Source organism: Protopterus annectens, chromosome 1.part1 (genome assembly GCF_019279795.1).
Source record: "Protopterus annectens isolate FY-2018-M chromosome 1.part1, PAN1.0, whole genome shotgun sequence".
NCBI classification, from domain to species: domain Eukaryota; kingdom Metazoa; phylum Chordata; order Ceratodontiformes; family Protopteridae; genus Protopterus; species Protopterus annectens.
In genome coordinates, this window is record NC_056726.1 from 1,838,596,435 (window position 1) to 1,838,615,109 (window position 18,675).

At 41.4% G+C, this 18,675-nt stretch overlaps 1 protein-coding gene across 1 annotated transcript in view; it reads right to left on the bottom strand.

Moving 5' to 3' along the window:
* The window catches only part of LOC122812682 (tissue alpha-L-fucosidase-like), a 453,601-nt gene extending 446,403 nt beyond the window's left edge, over positions 1-7,198 (bottom strand). Inside the window, exon 1 of the mRNA XM_044084826.1 lies at positions 6,651-7,198. Coding sequence (XP_043940761.1) covers positions 6,651-7,042 — 392 coding nt within the window. The 5' untranslated portion in view covers positions 7,043-7,198. The remainder of the gene's footprint in view (positions 1-6,650) is intronic.
* Positions 7,199-18,675: the final 11,477 nt, after the last annotated feature.

An 18,675-nucleotide genomic window follows, 5' to 3' on the forward strand; every position in this document is an offset into this window, starting at 1 on the left:
GAGAAATATTTATTTTCCCCGGTTTTGTGCAGTCTCAGAGTTATTAACAGGGAGTGTGGGGGTGCAGTTTTTTAATGTTTGTTTTCTTTTAAAGTTTGCATGCTGCCAAGGTTTTTTCTTGATATATACATAGTAGTGTGCCATTGTCCATGTTTTTGGGATATTGATTATTTTGTTTGTCAGTGACAGCTTACATAATCATATGTATGTTTATGTGTGAGTATTTTATATATCTGTATGTATACATGTATAATGGACCTTATATTTTATGAGGGTAAAATGAATGACCTTCTAAGTGACACAGAAAAATATGTTAGAGTATCTAAAAACAAAATTAATATTTCATACAAAAAGACAGATAATGCTTTCAGTGACATATTTTTGGAGGGGTTACTAGACCAAAACACGCTTAAATATTTGAAGAATGACAAACTAAAAATCTCCTCCCATATTTGGAATCCCTAAGGTCCATAAGAATGAGGTAGATCCACCACTAAGACCCACTGTGGCTGCAGAAGGGTCCTAGACAGCACCCCTAGCCAAATATGTTGACAATAAGTTGAAAAAGTTATGAATGAATGAAACTGTTATATTAAAAGATTCCTGAGATTTTTTATGGAGCATTAAGCCTGAGTTATATAATGACAACATTATCTTTGTCACAACTGATACAATAGATTTGTTCACTAGTATCCCTCACGATGAGGGTAGGGAATTCTTTGAAGAAGCTTTATTTAGTGAAAAAAGTTTACAACACAGTGAACATTTAGTCTGTTTGAATCTAAGGGAATTAGTTCTTAAAAACAACTATATACACTTTAGAGGTGAATTCTTTCAACAAATACAAGGGGTATCTATAGGTGCAGCCTGCATCCCCCCACTTATGTCAACATAGTGCTGGCAATATGGGAAAACAATTTTGTCCTTCACTCAAGTTATACAAATTGTTAGGTATTCTACAGGAGGTACCTAGATGACATATGTATCTTCTGGACTGCCTCACTGGAAAAATTCAAAGAATTTGTTGCATATTTAGGCAAAACTACTAGTTTTTTAAAGTTTACATGGTGATGCCATGGTAGCGTTGTCGCCTCAAAGTAAGACATTGTCCGGTTCGATTCTCAGCTAGAGCGTCTTCTGTGTGGAGACATGCGTGAATGTGCGTACCTTCATTGAAGGTTGTGTGTCAGGGCTGGCAACTCGGCACGTAAAAATCTACTGTCAATCATTAGTGGACCGGAGTTCCACTGTGGCGACCCCTAACCGGAAAAAGACACAGCAACATGTCATTATTCTATAGACATAATGAAATATTTAGATGTAGAAATTTTTAAAACTGGTGAAGGTTTTAGGTCCAAAATATCTAGGAAGGACACATTTTCCAATTCATACTTGCACTTTGCAAGTGCCTATCCATATTTCCACAAAGAAATATAGTAAAAGGTCAGTATGTCAGGGCTAGCAGAATGACTTCCATGGACAAAGACTTTGAGGATGAATGTAGATTTTTAGAAGGCCTATTTAAGGAAAGAGGTTATCCCTTGGATTTGATTGAGGAAGTTAGAAAAGAAGTAGCTGACAGGAGAAAGGACAGATTTAGACCTATCTTAGGTGAAATACTTTAAACAATAGTATGGAAAGACATACAGTTAACAACCGAGAGGAAACTTTTAGTCAAGCCTTCGTGACAGAATACAACGGGAATGCACATACTGTCAGGAACATTATAGAAAAAGAATGGGAAAAGTTTATAAGCCTTACTGACTTAGTAGAAATTCCTAAAAAAACTGTGAAAGCCACATACAAAAGGCCACAAAATTTAGGGGTTACTAAAACAAGAAATAAATAGGAAAAAGAACATCAACATTAAAAGGAAAGGAACATTCAGGTGTAGTGCTTGTTCTCAGTGTGCATACATTTTGAATAAGGAGAGTGTATTTTTGTCGAGTAGGACTAGAGTGATAGAATGAATACATTTTTATAACTGTCACTCCTCTGGTTTAGTATATTTGGCTACTTGTCAGGCATGTCAAGCTTTATATGTTGGGAAAACTGAGTGTAAGCTCAAAAAAGAAATATATGAACATCACTATGACATTCTTACAAAGAAAGAGAATAATGCTCTATATAAACACTCAAAGGAGTGCACGAAGGATAAGTTTCTTTTTTTTGTTCTTGAGGATGTAAAGTGTGTGTGAGGAGGGCCATGGGAGGAAATAACTGACTACAAAGAACTGTGGTGGCAAGTTACACTACAAGCCTATATCTCTCCTGGACTGAACAAAAATATTTCTATTGCCCCCCTTTTAAAAGTGAGATCAGCAAAATTGTAACCATCAACACTGTAGAAACATTTATAAAAAAATGTTTTATTTAATTTTTATGGGGTTTTATCAATACAAATATTTTATTAACAAAACATATTTATAAACAGGTTTCTTAGTGAAGTATATTCACCATAATTTTACCTACTTTACCTATTTTTAACCAAGTTTTAAATAATTTTATTAATATTATACAAATGTTCTATGTAAACATTTTTATTACTTCATATCCCTAATATTGTATGTTTTTTATGCCAATATATTTTTTTGGATTCACTTTATAATCTCAAAATACTGAAATCTCGAATTTCAGTATCTCAAAACTATAAAGCCGAACATTCACAATATCGAAACCCCAAAAGTGCGAAATTTAAAATTGCGACTTTTAAATACACCCTCCACCACACAAACATACACCTTCCTCCCTACACTACAACAAACCAACAAAACACAGACAAACACAACAACACAAATACACAAACCTACCTTACATATAAGCAAGGGGGCAAGCCCCCTGCACTCCCCATGTGGGGGGCTGCGCCCCCACACCCCCGCTACTTATATATACTAACTCCCAGATTGCACTAAAAAGACAAAGACACTAAACCCACCACTACATACTCTATATTTCCCTTGCACAAACACACATCACATACATACAAACACTACCACTCTTAACACTTACACACTCTTACCTACCTACCCTAACCTACACCCAAAACTTCCCAGCACACTCAGATACACTCAAATCCCTACCCAAAACCTGTAAAAAAACGGCACTTACCTAAATCTCCACCTATATCCACACAATGGCAGGCAAACCATATCCCACAGCACACCACACCTTACAAACAAAGCAAATCCCACGTACCGCACCACCACAACCGCAAATTCGACACTTCGAATTCGATGAAGTGCAGTTTCGCTCAACTGCACTTTCAGCATTTTCGTCTCGAGATACTGAAATTCGAGATTTCAGTATTTCGAGATAGTAAAGTGCTTCCATTTCTTCACATGTGATAGCACACCAGGTAATTATTAACAGTAGAGTGAAGCAAAAGCTATGGAGTGTATCATCATGGAACTCATAAACAATGATATCGGTAACCTTCAGACACTGAATCCTACCCAGTTCGGCTTTGTTAAGGGCAAGTCTTGCCTCTTGAACCTGGTCGACTTCTTTGAAACAGTTACCAGGGCCATAGACGAAGGGAAAGTGGTCCACACAGCCTACCTGGACCTCGCAAAAGCCTTTGACACAATACCCCACTCTGGTATCATAAATAAGCTCACCAGCTTAAATATTAACCCCTATGTCACAAGATGGGTTGCAAACTGGCTCAGGGATAGAACCCACGCAGTCAGAATTGCAGGAGCCCTGTCAGACTCTAAACCAGTTACAAGTGGAGTTCCACAAGGCTCAGTCCTGGGACCTCTCTTGTTCGGCATTTACTTCTCTGAGGTACAGGCAAACACAGGAGGACTATGGCTGAAGAAGTTCACAGATGACTGCAAACTAGGTGCTATAATAGACTCCCCGGCTGACACAAGCATTCTCCAAAAGGGTCTCACAGAGACAGATAACTGGTGCCAGAGTCATGGCCTAAAGCTAAATGCAAAAAAATGCATTGTCATCCCCTTTGGGAAAAACAAAGTGCCCACAGACTACTACACAGGAGGTAACACACTAAGTACGGAGGAAGTAATTAGGGACTTGGGGGACCCAAGTAGATAGTAATCTCTCCTTTGACAACCACGTTGCCAAAGTGGTCAGAAAGACCTTCTATATAGCCCACCTCATCACGAAAGGTTTCACATCTAGATCAAATGAGGTCATTGTACCACTCTATTCATCACTCATCAGGCCCATAATTGAATATAATGCCCCATTTGGGATGTACCTTACCCGGCACCTGCAGCAACTGGAAAGACCCCAAAAGTACCTCACCAAGAGGATAAATGGACTCAAACAGATGCCCTATGCAATTAGGCTAAAGAAACTCCGGCTCTACTCAGTTGCTTACCGCCTACTCAGGGGCGATCTGTGCCTGACTTATAAAGCCATGTCCAACCCAGAATTAATAGACATGCTCCATCTCAAGAAATCCAAATCCCTTAGAGCTACACATTCTAGAGACTTAAACCTGAGCACAGAAATAAATATGACATGCTGGAGGGACAGATTCATATCCCAGAGACTCCCATCACTCTGGAACAAAATCCCAGTCCAAGTTAGGCAGAGCCCCTCACTGACCCTCTTCAAGAGAAATCTTGACAAGTGGATGGGAGATCGTAAATATACCCCCGGGATCACTTCTGGGTCCCTGCTAGACAGAGGCATAATAAAGTAACCGTAAAGGGACAATATTCTGTGACCTACTATTCATAGGCACAGTCTACAAATCTAAAAGGGTGGCGAAAGCCAAACACACTCTGGCTAGGTTTGTAAATGCCCTACGGCAGATAGCCTAGTATCAACCTATGAACCTATGTATTTATACTTAACCTTTTGCACAGCATATTATGTTTTAAATCATTCTATTTAAATGTTTATGTATACATTTTATACAATACAACACAATTTGTGCTTTTAAATGAGATTTGATTAATCTATTTATATTTACATATTTATGTGCGACTTTTTAGTTGGGGGAAAGCAATTGGGTTTATAATAATTTTAATTACTTAATTAGTTTATTTAATCAATTGCTATACAAATTACTTTGGAATAATGATTTACTGCATCTGATAAAGTCTTCACTTTGAGAAAAATGAAAATAGAGTGATTACAGTTGTTTATGGTTTGTGTCTTTTTAAATAGAGTGAGTGGTTATTCATCAGCTTCGTCTACCGTGGTTTACTCCTTCTTAGTGCCATTTCCTTTGGATACATTATATATATATGAGATCCTGACTCACAAAGGCAGTCACTGGGCGAAATTAGCTTTCCAATTGGTATAGCATGGGTTTTGTTTGTGTCTTTCGGCTTTTCCCGGTTAGGGGTCGCCACAACGGAACTCCGGTCCGCTAATGATTGGCAGTAGGTTTTTACGTGCTGGCTTGCCGGCCTAACGCACAACCTTCAACTAGGGTTGCCACCTTTCCAAATACCCAAAGTGGGACATTTGTGCTACAAACATCAGACTTTGCTGGGCAAAACATACCCATGGCCAGTACAAAGGACAGAACTTCAGTTTTTTGCCTGAATAAAAGTTTATTCATCAGCTTCGTCTACCGTGGTTTACTCCTTCTTAGTGCCATTTCCTTTGGATACATTATATATATATGAGATCCTGACTCACAAAGGCAGTCACTGGGCGAAATTAGCTTTCCAATTGGTATAGCATGGGTTTTGTTTGTGTCTTTCGGCTTTTCCCGGTTAGGGGTCGCCACAACGGAACTCCGGTCCGCTAATGATTGGCAGTAGGTTTTTACGTGCTGGCTTGCCGGCCTAACGCACAACCTTCAACTAGGGTTGCCACCTTTCCAAATACCCAAAGTGGGACATTTGTGCTACAAACATCAGACTTTGCTGGGCAAAACATACCCACGGCCAGTACAAAGGACAGAACTTCAGTTTTTTGCCTGAATAAAAGTTTATTCTTGTAGCATTTTAGTTCCTTATTATGTTTCTTATAACATTTAGGTGTTTCAGATACAGAATAACTGTTTTATGCAACTATTACATAAAATTTAGAAAATAATTTTGTCTTAAAATCTCAGGACATTTGCAATTTTTTCACTTTTTTTTTTGCAGGACACAACTGCCCAAAGAGGGACTGTCCCTCGCAAAGTGGGACAGGTGGTAACCCTACCTTCAACAAAGGAACGCCCATTCATGCATGTCGCCACACAGAAGACGCTCTAACTGAAAATCGAACGGAACGGGCAACGTCTTAACTGTGAGGCGACAACGCTACCACAGCACCACCACCACCGCAGTGGTATAGCATGGGTAGAGTTAACACTTAGATGAAAATGAGGGCATGACAGCGGTTAATGTATTTACCTACTAAACAAAAGGTTTGACTCTCACCTTTGGGGAAATTGGCTTAGCTTAAGATGACTTATAAGAACAGGTTGCCTGACAATTGCCTATGCATTCCCATGAAAATCAATAGCAGTAGTAAACAGGTAGTAGGTATCAAGCCTGGGATCATACCTTTGGAAATGTTGACTGTGTTCATGACAATTTTTTTCGGCTAACCAACTACCTGCCTTAAAATGAAATCCCTTCCTTTGTCTTTTAGCCTTACAACTGCCGCCACTCACCACCGTTTTCCTATCCTTTGCTCTCAATATACCCAAATGTCGGCAACAAACTTACTTTGCTCCAGCTGCTTGGAAGAGGTCTGCCCAGCTGTCAGGGTCAAAAAATTCAGCAGTGAACTGCGGCGCAAAGTCAGCATAAGTGAAGCCTGGAGGGTAGTTACGGTTCATGAAGTCAACATAGGCAGGGTTTTTCTCCGCCTGCCACTGCCACCAAAACCATTCACTGTTGAAAGACGGCACTGAAAACACACCCCAGTGTATAAATATGCCAAATTTAACCTCGTCAAACCATGCAGGTAAGGGTCTGGCATCCAAACTCTCCCAGTCTGGGGTATAGCGTTTCACTCTGTGTGCCACTGCAGTCCCGACTACCAGCCCTATCAGCCAGACTACTGACCACCGCGGATCCATTGTTGCTGCCAAGTAGTTGTTATAAAATATCAGCATATTTCCTGGTTCCTACGTGTTACCTGCGCCCTTAGACCAAGATGCCAGATAGCAAGTGTTGTACATTGGGAAACTACAAATACTTGTATCTTCGTAATGTATACTATGTAGTTTCACCACATGCCTTCCTTGTCGTAGAAAGGTCTTGACTTGAGCATTGCGTTCTAAAGAATGTATGCAAAATTACAAAAGTCTTAGTATTTTAATAGAAAAAAAAAACACGGTGTTGTTTTTGATGACAAGTTATAATATTGTAGATGAGACAATTTTAAAGGCTGTAAAACCACTCGAATAAACTATTCACCGACCCGTATTTTTGGTAGTGTAAATAGCTTTTTTGTATTGGCTAGGATTGTGAATTTTTCCTGAAGAAAAAAAATTCGCCCTTCTTTTAGAAATGCGTCAGCTTTGGAAAGCTGAAAAATGTGACTGTAGGATAAAATGCCCCGGAAGCCTTGTTACTAAGAGTACAATCAATGTGGAGAGTCGGCCGTGGTGTAGGATTTAATCCCACCTGAAAAGGGTCATACCGTGCGATGTGAGTGACTAAAATCTACATTGACGTCATATATCTTAGCTCTCCCTGATTTTACAGAATGTCCTTATTTTGCGTCATAGTATTCCCACTCTCTTGTTAAATTTTTGTTTTTTCTGCTAAATCGCTGAGGATTGCAATCAATAATGCCAGAGTTCCATACTTATTCTATAGAAAAAGCATGTTGGTGCAAAGCCTGTTGTTTTATTAACCTTTAAGTGAATTAGAATAATGTTTTGAAACTGTCCTTGATAGGGGGCCTTTGCTCCCACATTATTTCTGGCTTTGTCCAGAATTCTTGAGCAGAGAAGTTGAGATATATGCCTGAACGCATACCATGGACTTCAAACAGCTTGTCACAGCAAACTTCTACTTCAAATGTCCTCACCAGGTGTCTCTCAGCCCACCCTTCTGTGGTTCAAAAGCTACCTGTCCAATAAGTATCAGTCAGTAAACTGGCGGACCATGCTCTCTCCTTTCCTCCCACTCACCACCAATGTACCACAATGCTCTATCCTTGGTCCCCTCCTCTTTAACATTTTCACCAACACCCTCTGTAGATCCACACAACAGGCCACCCTAATACAATACGCAGATGATTCTACTCTCATTTGTACATCTGACAGCATGGTATATCTCCAAAAAATTACTCAGGGAAAGTTTAGCAGCCACTGAAAGATGGCTTCGTAATTCACAATTCATGCTCCACCAAAAAAAGACCAAATTACTACTTTTTCCCCCCAAATCCGTCTCTTATGAAAAAACAAAATTTAAAGTCCTCTCTCGATAATACAACCATTGAAGTCACCTCTCATAGCAAATTATGCAAAATTGCATAAGAAAAACTCATGAAAAACTAGTGATGCTTTACAGAGCCAAAATCTTTCTCACTGACACAACAAAAACTAACTACTAGAGCATCTTGTTGTTTGTCTTATTGACTTGTTCAATATTTACGTTTTCTTCACACCTCCTAAAATAGGTCAATGGCCATATAGATATGCACTTCCCGACTCTCTCTCTGGCCAGTCTGGTTGAGAAGGGTATTCTGAGGCATTGTAGCAACTGCCTCATGTACACTGGCAATTCACTTATTCTTAATAAAACAGATAAGTGTATGTGAGAGGTGTAAATACACTTTAATGCTGGAGGCAAAACTCTCTCATACAACCAGAACTAATCCTATAGAGGTTGTCAGTGACATTTGCACCACACCTAATGAATAGGATAAAGACCCTAAACGTAAAACTATTTATGCTGAGGCACTTACAGGTAACTTCCTAAAACACTACAACCTTCTGCACAGTGCAATCAAAGAAAGGGTCCTCAACCATCTTGTAACACTCTGTTAAAACACAACCTCCAGCTACATATGGTAACACTGTATCTAGTGCCTTAACTGCTAACTCTTAAGGCAAACTAGCACACAGCCAAATTTCCTGGTCATTGGTGATTCTACACTGAGCTAATCGAAGGAAGGGCACTGAGCAAACTTGGATCTGTAATATATAACATTAAGTATCCTGTTTTTTGCTTATTTTTGCAAGTTATTTATAGCACTTGAATTGTCTGCTGCATATTTTTCTAGCTAGTTCCGCTGTGTGTGTGGTATTAACTGGAAATTGTCTAAATTTATTAAGCATCTGTTTGGGTTTTTTGTTCTGATTTCCTGCCAAGGAGTGTATCATATAACTTGTTTGCAGTTAAAAGCTTTCTCTAGAGTCTCCTTGCTCTATTTATTTAAAACTTACATTTAAAGGCTCACTGCTGCTTTTCTGCTGTGAAAAACATTTGTGCAGTTTTCTTTCTACCTGAGTAGTGTGGGTATTTGTAGCTGTGACGACTGTGCCTTGGCCCAGCAGTCAAGGAGCCTCATTCCTCACCACTAACACCAGGGAGGTCGCCTCATAGAAGAAAAAAGGATAACTAATACACACAGTAAAGTACAATTTCCCTTAAGTGCACAGAGAGATCAGTCAGTCTGGGGCTGGTTGCTCCCTTGCTCACCAGGTCCCCAATAAGACTCCCCACTGGCACAGCTATAGGGTCCAAGTCTCAGCCTAAACGGGCAAGCTAAAACCTCCAGCACACTCTCTGTCCAACCAGTGCTTTGTGCCCCTGCCAAGTAGCTGACACAACACACACACACTTTGAGATAAGTATTTATACAACTTCACAGACACTCCTGGGAAAGGCTGACACAGATTCTACAACTGTGCACTTTTACCCGGACTGTACTGTAGTAATTACTGCCACCGCCTGGTTAATAATATCAGCTACTAAAAGGCCCTTAAAAGGGTATCCAATTATTACTGTGCAATATTAATATCCAATGGTAGTATGACTAACAGTCAAGGCTTAATTTAGAGTGGCCTATTATGATAACCTCTATAAATATGCAATGTACTCTAGAGCTTATCCCTACACAAATCAACCACAGCTAGAAGGTTTTAAAATTATTTAATAATAAATAATTAAAACACAAGACAAAACTACTACACCACAGAGATATCTAACAGTTCACAGATCACACAGAAACATAAAATAATACAGTAGGACAGATCTGATTTCAAAGAAAAATACCTAATTAATCTTTACTAGCTTTAACTATTCCTACAAGAAATCACAGTGCTAAAACTTACATGTGAGCATAAGGCAGAGTGGTGATAAGTTAGATGTCCAAAGTCAAAATGCTTTTTGTCCCTTGTGAGAAATAGTATTTAAACATTGCTAACAAACATGTTTGCTGGGTCCCTCCCCAAATTACATCATTTTTGACACTTAGGTTTTCCCAGGCAAACAAACTGCATTATTTAGCAATCTAACACCTGCACAGAAATGTGCAACAATAGAAGACATTTGACATTTCACATGTATATGCTAGCAGAAACCAGAGCAATAAAGCCCTTCCACATCTAAATTCTAGTCATAAACTTTAGCCTTAAAACAATGGACATGAAATCTTCATCCAGCCGCCCTGGAGCCGAATTCTAACATGAAAGGTTACAACATGCTTCACTGGGCCAGTAGAGTGCAATGTTGTCACATATTTTGCAGTTCCACATTTCACAGTATTCTTTACACTCAAGAAACATGTCTGTATTTTCCATTTATTTACAAATGCCAGAATTATATATCAAATTCTATTTGCCTAGGCTGGCAGCCTTTGCCCATCTCTCCCCAATTGTCACCCCCCCCCCCGGGGAACTCAAGCAAGTTTTTCCAATGCCCCTTAAGAAACATCGCTTGAGAGTGTCAGGTCTATCTGGGTGTACCTCGCCCCATTCCCTGTTTTGAGAGCCCATCTGTATTGGCATTGCTACTCCCACTGCGGTGCTGCACTGACATATCATATACTTGCAACCCCAGACTCCATCTTAGCAACTTGGCATTTTGCTGACTGGCTCTGTTTAACCATGTTACCGGGTTGTGATCTGTCATCACAGTGAATTTTCTTCCATACAGATAAGGGCATAAGGCTGAAGTTTTTGTAGTGCCCACACTATGGCTAGACATTCCTTTTCTACTGCTGGATAGCATTCCTCCCTGGATTGGAGCCTACGACTGAGATAAACCACTGGGAGCTTTTCTCCCTCTGAAGAAATCTGGCTAAGTACAGCCCCCACCCCATAGTTTGAAGCATCCACCTGCACAACAAATTATTTGCTGTAGTCTGGACTGGCTAACACTGGAAGTCCTCCCAAACCTTCCTTAAGCTTCTGAAATGCCTGCTCACATGCTGGGGTCCACACTACCTTATCTGGCCTGTTCTTCCTTGTCAGGTCTATGAGGGGAGCAGCTATGGTACTATAATTGGAAACAAACTTTCTGCTGTACCCTGCTGTCCCCAAGAATGCCCTCACCTGCTTTTTGGTAATGGGTGCAGGCCATGCCTGACTAACTTCCACTTTGGCAGGTTCTGGCCTTATCTCACCACTCCCCACTCTATGTCCCAGGTAGGAGACCTCTGCCATTCCCACCTGACATTTGCTTAGCTTAATGGTCAACCCTGCCCTCTGTAGTCTGCCCACCACCTCCATGACATGCTGAAGGTGTTCTTGCCAGGAATGGCTGTAGATAGCAATATCATCCATGTAAGCAAGGGCAAACCCTCCTGCTCCAGCTAAGATATGATCTACCAGCCTATGGAAAGTTACTGGGGCATTCTTCATCCCAAAGGGCATCTTTGTGAACTCATACATGCCAAAAGGTGTCACAAAGGCTGACTTATCTCTAGCACTGGGAGTCAAGGACACGTGCCAGTAACCCTTGGTAAGATCAATGGTTGTAAGATGCTTAGCCCCACCTAGCTGCTCTAGAGCCTCATCTGTCCTAGGCATGAGGTAAGCATCTGACTCTGTGTGAATATTTAATTTTCTGTAATTCACACAGAACCTGGTGCTGCCATCCTTCTTTGGCACCAACACCACTGGTGAGGCCCAGGGACTGTTGGACTATTGAATCACCCCAAGTTCCAACATCTCCTGTACCTCTTCCTTCAGAGTCTGTTTGAATCTCTCAGGCACCCTAAAAGGGGCCTGCCTGATAGGCCTTTCAGGTCCTATATCCACCTGGTGCTGCACAAGGTGGGTGCTCCCTGGTTTCCCGGTGAACATGCCCCCAAACTCCTGCAACACTGCTCTGATTTCTCGAACCTGGGTAGGAGATAGTTGCTGGGACATTGCTACCCCTTCTACCGAGGTGTCAGCCTGAGCCACACTGAGGAAATCATTCCCCAGATCTCCCTCAGACTCCTCCTGCAATCCACTACAAATGATCAGCACAAGGGCCTCCCTATCATGGTAAGGTTTCATCATGTTAACATGGTACAATTTGTGTCCCTGCCATCTGCCTGGCCCTTCCACCATGTAGTTAACATCACTTACATTTCTTACCACCTTGTAGGGTCCCTGCCAAGCTGCCTGCAACTTGTTGTGTCTGACAGGAATGAGAACCATCACCTGCTGCCCTACAGCATACTCTCTAGCTCGAGCATTCCTGTCATACCACACCTTTTTCTGTTCTTGGACTTCTGCCAGTTTCTCCTGGGCCAGGCCCATGGGTTCCCCAAGCCTTGTCCTGAGGTTCAGGACATATGCCACAACAGACTCCTTGTGAGACTCACACTCACCTTCCCACTCATCTCGAATTAAATCTAGAGGTCCCCTCACCCTATGCCCATACAGCAACTCAAAGGGGGAAAAACCTGTGGATTCCTGGGGAACTTTTCTGTAAACAAACAACAGATGGGGCAAATATTTGTCCCACTCCCTCTTAAACTGATCTGCAAATGCCCATAGCATGGACTTGCTTATAGAGTTTGACCTCTCAACAAGGCCATTAGTCTGGGGATGGTAGGGGGTGGTCTTCATGTGCTTCACCCCACAGGACTTCCACAGACAAGCAAGCAGGTCTGACATAAAATTGGCACCTCTGTCAGACAGTATTTCCTTTGGGAAACCTACCCTGCTTACAATCTCTAGCAAAGCATTTGCCACCTTCCCAGCCTCAATGGAGGACAAAGCCACTTCCTCAGGGTATCGTGTAGCATAATCTACAATCACTAGGATATACTTTTTCCCTGTGGAACTTGGGGTACTCAGAGGACCCACAATATCCATAGTTACCCTCTGAAATTGCTCCTCAATCACAGGCAAAGGCATCAAAGGAGCTCTCACCTTATCTCCTGCCTTGCCTATCTTTTGGCACTGCTCACAGGTCCTGCAGTACCCTGTTACATCTCTGGAAATTCCAGGCCAATAGAAGTTTTGCATAACACGCCTCTTTGTACATTTTATGCCCATATTACCTGCAAAGGGAACATCATGGGCAATGGCTAGAAGTGCCAGACAGCAAGCTCTAGGAACTACCAACTGCTGTACTCTCTCACCTTCTAGCCCTCCCTCAGGGGTCCACTCTCTGTACAGTAACCCTTTGTTCCAATATACATATTCCCCCTTCCCTTGAGAATCAGGTGCCTCCCTAGCTACCTGCCTCAGGCCTTGCAATGTAGGGTCTGAGAGCTGAGCCTGTCTCAGGTCTCTCCTTGTAACCCTTCCCAGCTCCCCTTATACAGGAAGTCTGGCATCCTCTGACACCCGTGCCTCACTGTCAGCCTGGGTACTACTACTCAACTCTATCTTTGCAGTTACCCTGTTCAAGGGTACATCAGTACCCACAAGCAGCTGTGTCTGTCATTCAGTCTCACTGCTACAGTGTAGCCCACTCCCTGAAGTAACCACCTCAGCAGTCCTGGCTGCAAGTATGCAGTCTGTCTGGGTCTCCCCCAGGCTACCAGACCCACATGCTTGTCTCCTAGCCTCACTGCATGTAACTGCATAAGTACATAGTACTGCCTCATCCAAATCCTTCCCTCTCAGGACATCTCAGGATGGTAGTTCCATACCCCTGTTGCCTCAAAACAACCCGCTGTTGGCATTTTGTCTTTACCACTTACTGTCTCCCTCACCTTTGCTTCCCCACCTTGCCTCCATGGACACCTGTATGCCACATGGCCTCACTGGTTGCATTCAGAACATTTAACCCTAGCTCCTGGACGTGTACCTGGACTAGTGGCTCTCCCTGCTACTTGCGGATTCTGTTGGGGCAATCTGTGCTGCCCACCATGGGTTGCTTTAGTCCCATGAGCAGTACTAGGGGTCCCTTTCCAATGCAGGGCTGCCCTGCTTGCTAGGTATAGGTCTCCCTTCTTCCCCAACTCCTCTGAAGTAGCACACTGTCTATCAGCTAACCAGATTCTCATGTCCTCAGGCAAAGTGCTAAGGGCTTGTTCCCTTACCAAAAGGTCTGCCAGCCCTTTAAAAGTTGTGACCTGACATCCACTCACCCAGATGTGAAAGTAAGTGCTCAGTTCAGCAACATATTCACATACATTTTCATCTGTCTTGCATCTATGCTCAAGAAACTTTTTCCTATACATTTCAAGTGTTAGCTTAAATATTCTAATAAATGTCTTTTTACAGCAATATAATCAAAACAGTCAGTGTCGTGCAGTTTTGCTAAAGAAGTTACATCTTTACCATGGAGTAAGGAGGTCAGGAACCGTACCCGGAGCCATTGGTCAACTTCATACTGTTTACATACCCGCTCAAACATATGAATGAAGCTATCAAAATTGTCCCCCTCTTTTTAAACTGTGGAAGAAATTTACTGACATTTTGTGCTTCTGGGGTCCAGTTACTCCCTTCCCCATTACCTCCATGACTCTGGAGAAGAGTCAACATTTCCCTCTCATGCCTCCTCTGCCGTTCATTTCCCTCAGCTTGTAGACTCCTCATTTTCTCGGCTGCTTCCAGTTCCATACACCTGGCCTCTAACTCAAGTCTCTTTAGCTCCAGCTAGATTTTTAAGTCCACTGCAGAAAGGTTGAGCTGTCCATTCTCAGAGGATATTGTATCTCCACCATCAGTCTGATTGTCCTCCAGGCTGCTGTTTTCTGATGCAGCTGTAACCAAGGCTGCAATCAGGTCTGCTTTAGTCAGGTTTCCATGCACCAGTCCTCTATCCTGGCACATCTCTGCCAGCTGGCTCCTTGTCAGCTTACTGTGCTCTTCTGCAGACATGCTGCCTGCTCATCCTGACTACCACTAAGCTAACAAAAGAAATAAAACAATTGTGATCTGAACTTGAGTATACACTGCGTGGCTGTTTTAGAGTAGAAAACACTTTAGAGATCACTGTACATAAGCTACAGGAATTTGCTCTACCCACACCACTACAAGCCAATTAGTATGTGAAGTAGATCCTACCACTGCCAAACACTTGTGACGACCGTGCCCTGGCCCAGCAGTCAAGGAGCCTCAATCCTCATCACTAACACCAGGGAGGTTGTCTCATAGAAGAGAAAAGGATAACTAATACACACAGTAAAGTTCAATTTCCCTTAAGTGCACACAGAGATCACAGTCAGTCTGGGGCTGATTGCTCCCTTGCTCACCAGGTCCCCAATAAGACTCCCCACTGGCACAGCTATAGGGTCCAGGTCTCAGCCTAACTGGGCAAGCTAAAACCTCCAGTACCCTCTCTGCCCAACCAGTGCTTCATGTCCTTGCCAATTAGCTGACACAACACACACTTTGAGATAAGTATTTATACAACTTCACAGACACTCCTGGGAAAGGCTGACACAGATTCTCCAACTGTGCCCCTTTACCCAGACTATATGGTAGTAATTACTGCCACTACTCAGTTAATAATATCAACTACTAAAAGGCCCTTAAAAGGGTGTCCAATTATTACTGTGCAATATTAATATCCAATGGTAGTATGACTAACAGTCAAGGCTTACTTTAGAGTGGCCAATTATGATAACCTAAATAAATATGCAATGTAATCTAGAACTTATCTCTACACAAATCAGCCACAGGTAGAAGGTTTTAAAAATATTTAATAATAAATAATTAAAGCATAAAACAAAACTGCTACATCACAGAGATATCTATGAGTTCACAGATCACACAGAAACTTAAAATAATACAGTAGGGCAGGTCTGATTTCAAAGAAAAATACCTAATTAATCTTTACTAGCTTTAACTGTTCCTACAAGAAATCACAGTGCTAAAACTTACATGTGAGCATAAGGCAGAGTGCTGATAAGGTAGATGTCCAAAGCCAAAATGCTTTTAGTCTCTTTTGAGAAATAGTATTTAAACATTACTAACAAACATGTTTGCTGGGTCCCTCCCCAAATTACATCATTTTTGACACTTAAGTTTTCACAGGCAAACAAACTGCATTATTTAGCAATCTAACACCTGCACAGAAATGTGCAACAATAAAAGACATTTCACATGTATATGCTAGCAGAAACTAGAATAATAAAGCCCTTCCACATTTAAATTCTAGTCATAAACTTTAGCCTTAAAAAAATGGGCCTGAAATCTTCATCCAGCCGCCCTGGAGCCGAATTCTAACATGAAAGGGTACAACATGCTTCACTGGGTCAGTAGAGTGCAATGTCATATATTTTTCAGTTCCACATTTCACAGTATTCTTTACACTCAAGAAACATGCCTGTATTTTACATTTATTTACAAATGCCAGAATTATATATCAAATTCTATTTGACTAGGCTGGCAGCCTTCGCCCATCTCTCCCCAATCGTCACAGTAGCATTGTCCATATTCTGACTTATGTTTTGGACTAGTTGTTTGTGGAGGCTGTGTGTCTGAGCACATGTTCAAGGCCATCTTAGTTTAGCCAAAGCTATTCTGCATTTCAGGGAGAGAGGATTGTTTATGGTCATTGGCTGATTAGGGTTACCTGGACTACGGCTTGGAGTAAGCACCTCATTGGTTCTTTCAAGCTTTTTTTAAAGTCGTTTCAAGTTTCAACTTTCTGATACCTAAGAAGTTAACTTGTGGGTGTTTCTGCCATTTCACACTGAGCTAATCGGAGGAAGGGCACTGAGTAAACATGGATCTGTAATATACAACATTAAGTATCCTGTTTTTTGCTTATTTTTACGAGTTATTTATAGAACTTTTATTGTTTGCTGCATACTTTTCTAGCTAGTTTCACTGTGTGTGAAGTATTAACTGGAAATTGTCTACATTTATTAAGCATCTGTTTGGGTCTTTTGTTCTGATTTCCTGCCAAGGAGTATATCATATAACTTGTTTGCAGTTAAAAGCTTTCTCTAGAGTCTCCTTGCTCTATCTGTTTAAAACTTTCATTTAAAGGCTCACTGCTACTTTTCTGCTGTGATAAACATTTCTACAATTTTTTTCTACCTAAGTAGTGTGGGTATTTTTAGCATTGTCTATATTCAGACTTGTGTTTTGGGCCTAGTTGTTTGTTGAGGCTGTGTGTCTGAGCACATGTTCAAGGCCATATTAGTTTAGCCAAAGCCATTCTACATTTCAATGAGAGGGGATTGTTTATGGTCATTGGCTGTTTGAGGTTACCTGGACTATGACTTGGAGTAAGCACCTCATTGGTTCTTTCGAGCTTTTTTTAAAGTTGTTTCAGGTTTCAACTTTCTGATACCTAAGAAGTTAACTTGTGAGTGTTTCTGCCATTTCACACTGAGCTAATCAGAGGAAGGGCACTGAGCAAACTCGGATCTGTGGGTACCTCAAGGTGCCATCTGACTTTTCTGTGGCTGCCCCGCTTAAACGCTGTCTCTCCTCTATTGTCGATAACGCATTTCTCAGCGTTTTTTAAGACTGTTTCTATAAGTAAACCAGGCAATTGTTGTTAGCGCCACTTTTTGTAAGCCCTATACATAGCATACTCTTAATCCCATCTAGCTCTTTATCTATTTTATTTTTGTCATTTACCTAGCTGCAATCTGCTTTCTACCAAATGGGATTTCCAGGGACGGTATTGCAGTAATTGTAAATGCTTGCAGCTACCTTCTCAATAAATACTCCTAGGTTTTCAATATTATCACATCTTGCATTAAAAGTGACACATTACTGTTATGTGCTGGAATACACCTCTATTGTCCTTATTGTTCTCAAAATTGCCTTAGCTATGTTCTGTAGCTTGTGTATTTGATTGAATTACCCTGAACTGATTTAATAACCTTCTTTGCACTTTTACGTATGCTTTTCAACAGTATTATGCGATTGTGTGTTAGTCCTGTATTGTATGTATGACCTCTTGTTAGTATTCTGTTTGTATTTTATATCTACCTGCCTTTACTGCCTACTTGTTTAATTATCACTCTTTCTTCTTTCTTCCCTGCTCTGTTTAGCCAGCCAAGCTGCCTGTCCTACAGTAGGGTTGGAACCTGTTCTACCTGATGACCAGGATTCCTTCCAGTCACTAATACCCACTGCTCTTCCTGTATTAAGGAATTAAGGCCATCCTTTGAATCCATCCCCTCAAAAAAACTAGAAAGTATGTCCGCTGCTTAGTAACCATTTTTATTTTTTGAAACTGTTTACATATTTAAACTCCCTACCACTCCAGGATAGCCAGCAGCCATAGCTCTTTTGTATCTCTATCCCTCCAGCCCCTCTCGTGGTCTTAACTGTGCTCCACACTTGTCTCTCCCACCTGCAGACTATTCCTTTCCCTCCTAGGATTTCTGTGTAATTTCACCTTTTCCCACTAGATGGCACCCTCTCAC